The sequence below is a fragment of the Tachysurus fulvidraco genome, chromosome 8, assembly GCF_022655615.1.
Source record: "Tachysurus fulvidraco isolate hzauxx_2018 chromosome 8, HZAU_PFXX_2.0, whole genome shotgun sequence".
Taxonomy (NCBI): domain Eukaryota; kingdom Metazoa; phylum Chordata; class Actinopteri; order Siluriformes; family Bagridae; genus Tachysurus; species Tachysurus fulvidraco.
Window position 1 is genome coordinate 20,134,641 of NC_062525.1, and position 12,197 is coordinate 20,146,837.

At 37.4% G+C, this 12,197-nt stretch overlaps 1 protein-coding gene across 5 annotated transcripts in view; it reads right to left on the reverse strand.

The window, feature by feature from the left end:
- Positions 1-271: 271 nt before the first annotated feature.
- The window catches only part of LOC113662160 (zinc finger protein 385B-like), a 26,427-nt gene continuing 14,501 nt past the window's right edge, over positions 272-12,197 (reverse strand). For all 5 annotated transcript variants that reach the window (XM_027176849.2, XM_047817368.1, XM_027176852.2 and 2 more), the window contains 7 exons: positions 9,836-9,960; positions 9,619-9,729; positions 7,510-7,693; positions 7,136-7,417; positions 6,271-6,446; positions 5,371-5,469; positions 272-1,935 (listed from right to left, as the gene is read on the reverse strand). In XM_027176849.2, the coding sequence (XP_027032650.2) occupies positions 1,714-1,935; positions 5,371-5,469; positions 6,271-6,446; positions 7,136-7,417; positions 7,510-7,693; positions 9,619-9,729; positions 9,836-9,960 (1,199 nt within the window). In that variant the 3' untranslated portion in view covers positions 272-1,713. The remainder of the gene's footprint in view (positions 1,936-5,370; positions 5,470-6,270; positions 6,447-7,135; positions 7,418-7,509; positions 7,694-9,618; positions 9,730-9,835; positions 9,961-12,197) is intronic.

Genomic DNA, 12,197 nt, shown 5'->3' on the forward strand with positions numbered 1-12,197 from the left:
TCCCAGCAGACTCAACTTCCCAATCAGGTGCTGAGAAATGATTGTATTGAATGCTGAACTAAAGTCTATGAACAGCATTCCTACATAAGTGTCTTTATTGTCCAAGTTTTGATGTGCCTCATGACGAGCTTCTCGAAGCACTTCATAACTATGGGTGTGAGTGCAACGGGACAATAGTCCTTGAGGCAGGACACTGTAGAGTTCTTTGAGACAGGAACAATGGTGGTAGTTTTGAGGCACATAGGAACAAAGGCGCTGCTCAGGGAAATGTTGAGGATGTCCGTAAAGACATCTACTAGCTGTTCTGCACATTCTCTGAGCACCCTGCCAGAAATGTTGTCTGGTCCAGCAGCCTTCCGTAGGTTAACTCTCCATAGAGATCTCCTCACGTCGGCCATGGATAGGCAGAGTACCTTGTCGTCAGGGGGAGGGATGGTCTTCCTTGGCATTATGTTGTTCTGTACCTCAAACCGAGCGTAGAAATCGTTCAGCGCGTCTGGGAGGGAGGCATCGCTATCACAAGCAGGTGAAGCTGTCTTGTAGTTTGTGATCGACTGTATGCCCAGCGTTAGTAGTCATCCATGGCTTCTGGTTGGAGTGTGTGGCGATGGTCTTGGAGACGGTCACGTCATCAATGCACTTGCTGATGTAGCCGGTCACTGCTGACGTGTACTCCTCCAAGTTGACGGAGTCACCGTTGGTTCCAGCCTCCCTGAGGAGTCATCTCATCTTTACGATTTATTGTTCCTGAAAATAAAATTCACTGATAAAAGACACCACAGACTCTCATTCTTTTCTCTCATTCTTTTCTAAATAATTCTTTTCTAAATCAGTGAACAACTGACAGAAACTGATTGTCAGTGGCTGAAGAAAGCATTCTCTTGGATGAGACACTGATAGAAATGATCAATCAAATGAACAGAAGCTCTTGGCTCTTGTTGTAAAAAAAACAGAGCAGTTTCAGGTAGATTGTTTTTGCTTCCTGGTCCATTTAGTTACTAAAATAAAATGTTCTAAAAGAATTTTATTACAATATGACAATTCAAATGAAATTTTATTAATTATCCATCTGATAGGTAGAGGGACTGGAGATCACCAGTGAAACTACTGAAATTAATAAAACAAAAACACAAGGTATTAGTGTTTGATGTCCCTTTACAATATTCATAGCTACAGTTTTGTTATTTAATAAACTTGATGATTAAGACGCCAAGCAGTTGTTATATTTTGTTTTCTTAAATTCTTTATTGCCTTTATTAACTTTATTACTTGAAGTGTACTGAATTGCCTTTAAAATGTGCCCTAATTTTTCTTTATAATTAACTTTTATTTTCCACCTTTAATTTCCCCCTTTTAATTTTTATTTTAAACCTTTCCTTATTTTTCTTTTAAACATTCCACTCTTAAAAAAATTAAATTCCTTACTGTTAAAACATCTCTAAATTATTTTAAATTGCATATTCTGTGTATGTTTTTAATTTTTGTGTAATGTTTTCCACAGTAAGGTGATTTATTTTAGACACAAGTGCTGCGGACAGAATCCCAAATGTGTGCTGGAAACGGACTGAGTAATGAATGATTTTCCAAGAATTTTCACAGTTGGTTCTTTTTGTCATAAATTATTTACATGTAGAAATAAATATAAATTATCTGTGAGGCATAGTTATGTTTTTGTGCAGCTTCCTGTGAAACGTCTGACAAATTTCCATCTCTTCAGTAAGGACAGAAGATGACTGGACCGTGAGTCGCCCTAAAGGGCCCAGGGGCGGGTCTAAAGAGGGTGTAGCTAAACAGAGGTGCTTGGAATAAGGGGGCGGGCAGATGAACGTGACTTGGGGACAAAGTTCCAGTTGCCATGGCCACGGGGCTGAGTCCTGATGTTAGGAAGCTGGAGGTCACTGTTTTGGCGAGTTGTTTCTGAAGAGTGAGCTTGGTCTGAACACAGAAAAAACATACACACACACACACACATACACACACACACACACACACACACACACACACACACACACACACACACACACACACACACACACACACACACACACACACACCTTCCTTAATGTCCTCTTTAAACTCTACTTTTTCTCTGAACAATCCAAACTAGTAATAATAAAAAAAAAGGCTTTTTACTTAATATTACTTCTTACTTATTTATTTTTTAAACTGTTTTAATTTGCCACAAATGTTCAAAATCATAAATTTACATATTTGCTTTAAATTCCTTAAAAAAATCTAAATTTGCTTGTATAACTTTTCAATAAATAACAGATCTGTGATTCTTTTACACTTATATATAAATCATAAAAATAACATTTTTAAGAAATTGTAAGTTGATCAGTCAATCAAGATTTATGTATTTACATATATATTTAATATAAAACTCTATAGTTAGGGTTTGATAGGTAGAGACAGCATTAATTAACTGCATCAATATCTTTGTCAGAATAAAGGTCCTCAAAATGTGTGTGTGTGTGTGTGTGTGTGTGTGTGTGTGTGTGTGTGTGTGTGTGTGTGTGTGTGTGTGTGTGTGTGTGTGTGTGTGTGTGTGTGTGTGTGTGTGTGTGTGTGTGTTAAACTCAGTGACTTCTCAGTAAAAAGTATCCCTTTGTTGCCAAAAATAATTGTCTAAAGTGAGTTTTGTCTAATACTACAACAGCTGGACAAATTGTTTGTGTGTGTCTGTGTGTCAGAGGTGGCAAAAGTACACATCCTTTACTCAAATAGAAATACGGATACTCAGTTTTTAAAAGACTCCAGTAAAAGTTGGAGTAGTGACTACACTCTTTTACTCGAGTTAAAGTAAAGAAGTATGGGCGCTGACATGTACTTAAGTAAAAAGTCGCCGATACTACTACCTGTTTAGTGTCATGCTGGTAACTGGACGTCATGTTTTATTTATATATATGTGTGTGTGTGTGTGTGTGTGTGTGTGTGTGTGTGTGTGTGTGTGTGTGTGTGTGTGTGTGTGTGTGTGTGTCTGTGTGTGTATGTATATGAATATGAATATATAATTTTGGGGTGTGCTGATGGATATTTGTGTTCATCAGCCACAAGAGTGTTACGAAAGGCAGGCACTGATGTATCTGAGGTAGGGTGGAGTCAGCGTTCACATTCATCCCAAAGGTGTTCAGTAGGGATGAGATCAGAAAACAACCACATATAGCAGGAAAGGTCAGGTGACCCAATACTTTTGGAAATATAATGTATACCAAGTGTATCACCAAGGCCATATCCCAAACTGTAGGGAGATTCCAGCTCTGTCCTTGAAAACAACTCAAAATTATTGTGATGTTTTACAAATGACAAAATTTATGTTAATTAAATTAAGCACTTCGTGTTTTTTGGGTTGACACCAGGGGCGGTTCTAGGATTTCATCTTAAGGGGGTTTTTAGCCCTCAGTGAGAATTTAAAACAAGAAGAGTTCTATATTATATATTATGACAACTCTGGTAATAAGAATAGTGACATTTCACTGCTTTTGGTTGCCGTCTTTGCATCTTTCCGCTGATTAACGTTATAGATAAACGCCTCCAGCTCTGACTGCGCGTTCATAAAGCAGACAGCTGAAGACGCACTTTTGAAAGACTACAACACGCGTGTAAAAGTGTGGAATAAAAGCAAAGTAAAAAAAAAATCGCTCTTGGATCAAACTGATAAATAATTTTCTTTCCCATCGACGACATGTCCTGCATTTTAACGTAATTTTTATTGTTTATTTATGAAAGTAAAAATTATAGTTTTAGGGTGGCTGAGATTACAGACAGGGGGCGGAAGCCACCCTAAAAAAGGTGTAGAACTATGGGATCAGAATTGTTTCGTTATTCTGAATAAATATACTATGATCCACAAATAAATATAAATAGTTTCACAAATATTTTTTAAATCAACAAATGCACAATAAGCAAACCGTAAATATATGTTACAAATTTCACAAAAAGAAATGAAATTCACAAATAAATAAAATGGAATTTGCAAATAAAAAATATTTATAAATATATATTTAATTGTATTTATTTGTGAATGGCTTCCTGCTCATTTGTGAATCGCATTCTGTGCAATTGTGAATCACTGCACGCATTTGTGGATTGTGTTCTGTGCATTTGTGGATTTGAAACATTTCTAACGCCAAGACGTGCACAAGAATCCACAAATAGGTGGACTCCGCCCACCGTCAACTCCAGCCAGTCGGACAACGGTCTCGTGGCGCTGACCAATCATGGCATGGTCTACCTCCAACCAATCACGTTCTGATTTACTCGCACTATCACAGTGTAATATGTACTGCAAAATACGATTTAAAAAAAAACAAAAAAAAACATTTGTCGCAGTTTCTTTGGAAACGATTTCAGCATCATCAATGGGTCCAGGCGTAGTGTGAATCAGAAACGTGATTCTAAATCAGAACGTGATTGGTTGGAGGTAGAACGTGCCACGATTGGTCAGCGCCACGAGACCGTTGTCCAATTGGCTGGAGTTGACGGTGGGCGGAGTCCACCTATTTGTGGATTCTTGTGCACGTCGTGACATTAGAAATGTTTCAAATCCACAAATGCACAGAACACAATCCACAAATGCGTGCAGTGATTCACAATTGCACAGAACGCGATTCACAAATGAGCAGGAAGCCATTCACAAATAAATACAATTAAATATATATTTATAAATATTTTTTTTTATTTGCAAGTCCCAATTTATTTATTTGTGAATTTCATTTCTTTTTGTGAAATTTGTAACATATATTTACGGTTTGCTTACTGTGCATTTGTTGATTTAAAAAATATTGGTGAAACTCTTTATATTTATTTGTGGATCATAGTATATTTATTCAGAATAACGAAACAATTCTGACCCATATATAGAACCGCCCCTGCATGGTTGACACAATTCGCAACGCATTCGCCAGGAATCCTTTTTGACGCCAATTATTTCAAACATCTCCCTCATATATGGCCATGTGTGTTCAGGAATGTCCTCGTTGTTAGTTATTTTAACATCGGTGACTCCCTCTGAATTAACATTAGCCATTCCTTTTGTAGGCGTGCTGCTCATTGTTAGCTCCACTATCCTTAGTCTATGTCTGATAGCCAGTATGGTGAAAAAGCCGCACAATGATAGGATGATAGGCTGGAAACAGCGCTCAATGAGAAGAAATAATACTAAAAGTAACGAGTCCGTTTTGAAAATGTAAGAAGTAAAAAGTACAGATATTTGTGTAAAAATGTAATGAGTAAAAGTAAAAAGTTGTCCGAAAAATAAATAGTGCAGTAAAGTACTGATACCAGAAAAATTTACTTAAGTACAGTAACGAAGTATTTTTACTCCGTTACTTCCCACCTCTGGGGTGTGTGTGTGTGTGTGTGTGTCACCGTTAACATGGAGTGGGCTGAGTTGTTGATGTAGGGGCTGAACTTTGTATGAAGTGATTTTCCAGTGGCTCGGTCTCGGTGTCTCCTGCTTCTCATGTGCTGAAGAATAAAGAAACTCTGTGAAGATTTAAATGATCAGGACCTGACTTCTGGTGTGAAAATAGCATTTTGCTAAAAAGTGTCTATATGTTACTAAACCATTTACAGAATAAATGTGTGTTTAGACGACGTGTTGTTTCAGACACACGGAATGTATTCAGCCATATTCTAAATGCACATTTCCTTCTATTTATTCATTAAGACCTTCAGCCTAGGAAGACTTTAAAGCTAGTTTTTAAACCCAATTGCTGTTCATTTCTACTGGTTATCAAACTTAATATTTACTTTCTCTAAACTTACTAAATTCACTGAAACTATTTTTCACTGATACTTTAACTAAATAACTGTAATAAAAATGAAAAGCTTAATTTTAAAATTCAACACCTACCTTTTAATTGATATTTGACAACTAGTTTTATTCTAATTAAACTCTCACTCACTCACTCATTCTCTACCGCTTATGCGAACTACCTTGGGTCACGGGGAGCCTGTGTCTTTCTTACTGAACAGCATTATCAGCTATTGTTTAAATGAATAAAAGTTTGTAGTAAAATTGAAAGCTAATTGTTATTTTATGTGATCACTAATTCCACCTGAATTTCTAATAAAGGATCAGAGTTGTGCTTTACATTAGATTTAGACTGATATGTTTGTTTTTACTGACTATATCATATAATTGGATATTAGTAAATCTTTATTTGAAGTAAATGTACCTGTGTGACATTTTTATATATACATTTTGTGTTTGTACATTTTGTGTTACAAGCCTCAGTTTTCTTTAATGTTAATTAAAACACAAACTTGTTGGAGCTGAGCTTCTGAGTTGACGTCTATATCACACACGTTGCAATGGTGTGATAATTTGGTGGAGGCGGAGTTGACGTGAAGCCGCGGTGTGGCACAAGATGGATCCTCTTTTCCGCCCCGTTTCCGTGACAACATGCAGTGACCTCCCAGCATCAGTCTGTGTTTAGAGCCTACAAACATGACAGCATCAGTGAGCGCAGGTCTTATTCAAAATTGTATGAAACCTTTATACCAGCAGGAAAGGATTTTAATCTAAATACATACACTAATTCTCTAACTACACCCACAGGTTACATTAGCACTTTCTTGTTAATATATTTTTACAAGATTCAAATTTCTAGAAGTTTTGCTGAATGTGATCACTAATTTGGATTTTTTTAAATCCATTTTATAGCTAGCATTCAAGTCAAAACTAGCAATTTTTTTTTTACTTAATTTGACATTAATTTTGACAGATTCTATTAAACGTAATACATTTAAATGATTAACTATATTCTAAACTAAAATTTCCCCCAAAATTGATAGCTATACTGATAATAGTTTTATACTGATAATAATTTTACTATTTAATTTCAAAAGTAGTTTTAGTTAAAGCCAGTATTATCTAATTGACTGCTTTTTCTAATGCTTTAAAGCATATTAAAAAAAATCTGATTTTCTTACAATTTCAGTTTTACTACTTGATTTAACTGAAAGTTTTTAATTTAAACCTAATAAACCTTTTTTGTTACTTAATTAGATAGCTAGTCTAATTTATTAATTAAAACACACTGACACTAGTTCATTTAGACTGCTGAATCTTAATTTCTATTTCTAAATTAAAGTGTGTAATTACTGTTCACTTAGTGGAGACTAGTACCTTTATAGTGATCCTCAAGCTGTGAGCCAGAGTTGACGGTCACTTTACAAACAGCACACTGAAGACTCCTGCTGCATTTCCTCCTGTTTCTGTTTCCCTTCACTATGGATTCAGAGTCCCACAAGCCTTTCAGTTTGGCTCGAGGCACCGAAATAGAGGATTCTGGGAAACATTTGCTCTCACTTTTTGAGACAGAAGTGTGTGAAACTGGCATTAACGTGACTGAGATACCCTGAACACTGTCATCCTCAGGTTTTGATGCCTGTGATGAACAGATTGGTGCTGTAGATGGAGGGAATGGAGATAAAAACATTTTCATGATTATTGTGCAATTATTAGTTTGTTTACACCCCCAAACAACCCCAAACACACACCTGTCCTCTCTGACAGACTGCTGTCCTTCCCATTGCTGTTCTCCATCTCTCCCGGTATTGGTTCTTTTCTCTCCCTTACCCTCCACACAGACTTTCCCAGAATCCTTTGCTTGTTCTTTAACCTGTTTATAGCTTTGAGTTTGCGTGCATGCTTGTGCCCTTTGTAGTGTGCTTCTGCTTGGTTCTGATGACACCAAGAGTAAAAAAAAAATTGTGTCATTTTAGGCAAAAATAAAAGCAATTATTATACAAACAAGTAAACAAACTATGTTGTCAAAATTGATAACATAAATTTGCATGAAACGAATAAGTAAATAAATATATAAATAAATCATTTTGAAATAAGCAAATGGTAGACCTGAATATTTAATTAAGGAATGAAGTAAAACCAGCGTGTGTGTGTGTGTGTGTGTGTGTGTGTGTGTGTGTGTGTGTGTGTGTGTGTGTGTGTGTGTGTGTGTGTGTGTGTGTGTGTGTGTGTGTTTGATATTTAATATTAATTGGGAAAAAACCCTACAGAGAGACACAAGAGAAATAGAAATAGAAGGAGAGTGTAATTCATCAAATGTCCACTAGAGGGAAGAATAAAACAGGCAGAGCTAGAACTCAAGGATACTGGATTCCAGTGGAGGTAATCTCTCACAATCTTAATGTCTCATTTAATCTCTCATCATTCATAACACCAGTCACTCAAACCCTTTATTAATTTTTACTTCTTCACTGTTGCTTCGCTTAGACAGAAATTCAGTGTAAGAACACCACACGCGCTGAACATCATGAGATAGGAATCCACACAGTAAGAACTCAGGTGTCTACAAACTGTCAAGGAACTGATTTTTTTTAAAGCTTCAACTCTCTCACATACAGTCTAAGAGATGTAAAGTGGAGTACATGAACTTACTCGCAGGCAACTGCTTTCTGAAATCGGATGTAAAAATATAGACCTACTCAACCACAACTAGCATTTAGACTTGCACAGGCAAAAGACTATAAACCCTAAAAGTGAGTTCATGTTAACAAATTATACCTTAACAAACTATGCAGTATTTCAGACCTTCCAGGCAAGAGTCTGTCAGTGGAATATAATGGAAACAAATGAAGACTGCTCACTCCCTGAGGGGGTTGATTTCCAAGGAACAATAAAAAGCATAAAAAGCATTGAAATCAGCAACTTGCTCCATCTTGGCCCATTGCTGTGACCTCACTCCATCACTGCAAAAGCCATGCAGCTTGATTGGTCCCATTTTTCACTACAGGAGAGACTGAATGCATCAGTGATGATGCCTGGGAAGTGGTTCAGAAATACATGTCCTTGGCTGTGGTTGAAAGAGACCACTCACTAGACTCTACACTGACTCAACACTAATCTGAGGAGACAGCAGAGAATGGTGGCTGTTTTCATCACCTTTCCATGAACATACCTACATATGCACACTACAAAGGCAGCAGTGGCCAGATGGGAAAATATTAATGAGAGAAAATAATTTTTCAGATTTTATCAGAAAAGGTTTTCCTCAGCCATAAGAAACAGTTACTCATAGTAGATTATTTTTTTATTATGCTCTCTGGCTGATTAATTTGTTTTCTGTAAATTTTTGTCATTCTGCCTTTTTTTCTTCCTCCAGCGGGTAGGTGGTTTTGATGTAATGGCTGATCGTGATGTACACATATGTGTACACACATATCCACACTCCACACATCCTCCAGAGGGCAAAACTGAACAAGTGGATATGGAATCCAAGGTCACATTCGACTCCTTTTCACTTCTGCTTTACGCCTGACAAACTGCACCTGCCTCCACTTAACGCTGCTTATTTAAGGACTCTGATGTTCAATTAGCTCGGGCTAATTTCATAAAGTAAATGCCAGATGACTTGCATGTGTACCTCTGTGTCCTCTGGTTCTTGGATACGGTTGTTATTTAGTGTTGCTGTATAGTTCTCTCTGTACTGGGACATTGAGTTTTAGTCTTAATTGCCTTTAATCTTCATCTGTGATTGTGCTCATCTCCTTTGACTCTCTGATTGACAGAGACAGAGACTGTGTGTGTGTGTGTGGCGTGTGGTGTGTGTGTCTATATTTGTGTCTATGTGTGTGTGTCCATCTCACTGTGGAGTTGAAGCGCAGGTGACAGATGTTACAGGTGATGATTTGGGGTTTTTTTAGCGATTGTGCGATGCTGAAAGTGTGGCTGATGACTGCCTTCTGAACTGGATCCATCTATGTACAGACACAGTAAAAAAAGACATTAATAACAGTAGTATTAAAGCAGCTTCAACACAACGTCTCAGCACAAGATACAAAATGTTTACACGCAGAAACACACATTGAAGTTGGGTAATAGGCTGAGGGGGGACGAGCAGTTTACTCTGATAGGCAAAACATGCTTCAGGTCCATCTGAGGCTGAACAGGGAGTGATGTCAGCAAACCACCACCCTGGGCTGGACTTCCTGTAAAGATAGAAAATAGAAAGATTTACATGAGAGTAGTTGTGTCTCTTGTGGTAAAGAGGAAAAAATTGAAGAGTTTGTGACAAACAGATAAGTAAGAAAACATAATGAATATTTCTAGACAGGTGGACAGTGTGATATGGTGAAGTAATTTACACCCTACCATCATCTGTAACTTGTATGAAGAGGTTAGAACAAAAAACAACTGGACCAAGCTCAACAGCAACACCCCAGAGGTACACTGTAAATTATGCTGTGTATAAGGATAAACAAATGGATGGATTTATTAAGAAACCAATAGATGCCACTTGATTAGATGCATGGATGAATGGACGGATTGTAAGAGATAATAATGGATGTCGCATGATAGAGAGGATGCATACTGTAAATGGGAAGAAGTAGAAATGTTGGATTGTAGATGGATGCATGGGTGGATGAACATAACAATGAATGAAAGCATAGTTGGATAAAAATAAATAGAAAAATAATAAGACAGACAGACAGACAGACAGACAGACAGATAGATAGATAGATAGATAGATAGATAGATAGATAGATAGATAGATAGATAGATAGATAGATAGATAGATAGATAGATAGATAGATAGATAGACGGATGAATGAATTGATATGTTGATGCATGTATGAAAAAGAAAGATATTTGCTTGGATGCATAGATGGAATAATGGATGAAGGGATGACTGAATACATATTAGGAAGCCTTCTTTAGCATTAGCACGTGTAAGAATGTAGACAGCTCACACTACAGGTCAGATAATACATCCCTGAGGAATCCCAATTACACGCATAATAAAAATAAACAGCAGAGTCGTATATAAATAGCCGGATATAAGAGCATGGCAGCTCGAGGATCCGATGCCAAATCCGATGCCTGCTTTAGTTTGGATCATTTCCACTGAATAAATGGGATTGATGTGGACCCATGCCAGTGCAGCACCGCTGTGCTTAGAGACACCGTACAATGCAGTGTGGATGATGTGCGGCTACTAAAGCTGCCAAAAAAATCTCAAATGTTTATTTTAACACAATGAGACCAGTAAGTGTTACAAACCAACGTGTCCGGCACGTTCCATTTCCCGGACAGGTTAAAACACCTCTGAGTTAAATGAATACCCTGATATTGTGAATAAGTTAATTTTGTGTGTGTGTGTTCGTGTGTGTGCTCGAGTAATGCATTTTATCTACGTATCTACAATTATAGTCATAAAACATCCACAAGCAAAATCTGAATATTTGCATATCATGGAAATGACATGCAAATACTATAATATACTGATTCAAAATTAGCATAATCAGTCATTGCAATGCATGCAGTGTTAACCAAGGCATGAGTGGTGTAATATTATCCTTAATTTAATGCAGTGATTGCAGTGAAATATGCATGTTCATATTAACAAATTATAACTTAACTAAATAAAAATGTAACAAACTGCAGAATTTCAGAAAGAAATTTTGTTACAGACAAAAAAAATAGTTTTTCCACACAGACAAATTTGACCAGTCTACTACAAAAAAAATAATAATAATAATTTAATAATTAACACATAAAAAGGAGAAAGACTCACTACTGTATATACGCTATATACGTGAACATGAGATTGTGTAATGCTGGGAACGTAAGCATTAAAATCTTCAGCTGCTACAGGGACATTGAGCTTCTGGCTGTAAGTTTGCATCCCTGTTACTTGCCTAGTGAGTTTGGCTTTGCCATTGTTGTCATAGTTTACATGCCTCCATGCACTGATGCAGAGGTAGCATGTAATGTCATCCATTCAGCGGTTGCTAAATTACAAACACAGCACCCTGAGGCACTTGTGTTAAACTCTGGAGAGATGATCACCAGATGCAGCTTGAAGCGGGGTGACACCACTGAAGGAAGGAAGAGCAAACCAGCTGACCAACTTCTTCAACAGGTCTGCTCATCCCAACTAAATCACACCTCATAACACTGCACCCACCACTTCCCCTTCTGCACTCGCTGTCCCCCCATAATCACTCATAAACATCCTACATCATCCGAGTTCAGAATAAACCACATCCTGGAGGGCTGAATGACTTCAGGCCAGTCGCCCTGATGTCACACATAATGAGGACCGTGGAGTGGGTGCTGCTACACCACATGAAGTCACAGGTCCGCCGTGCACTCGACCATGTGCAGTTTGCATACAAGGAGAAGGTGGAGTGGAGGATGACATTATCTACAGTACATGCTATAC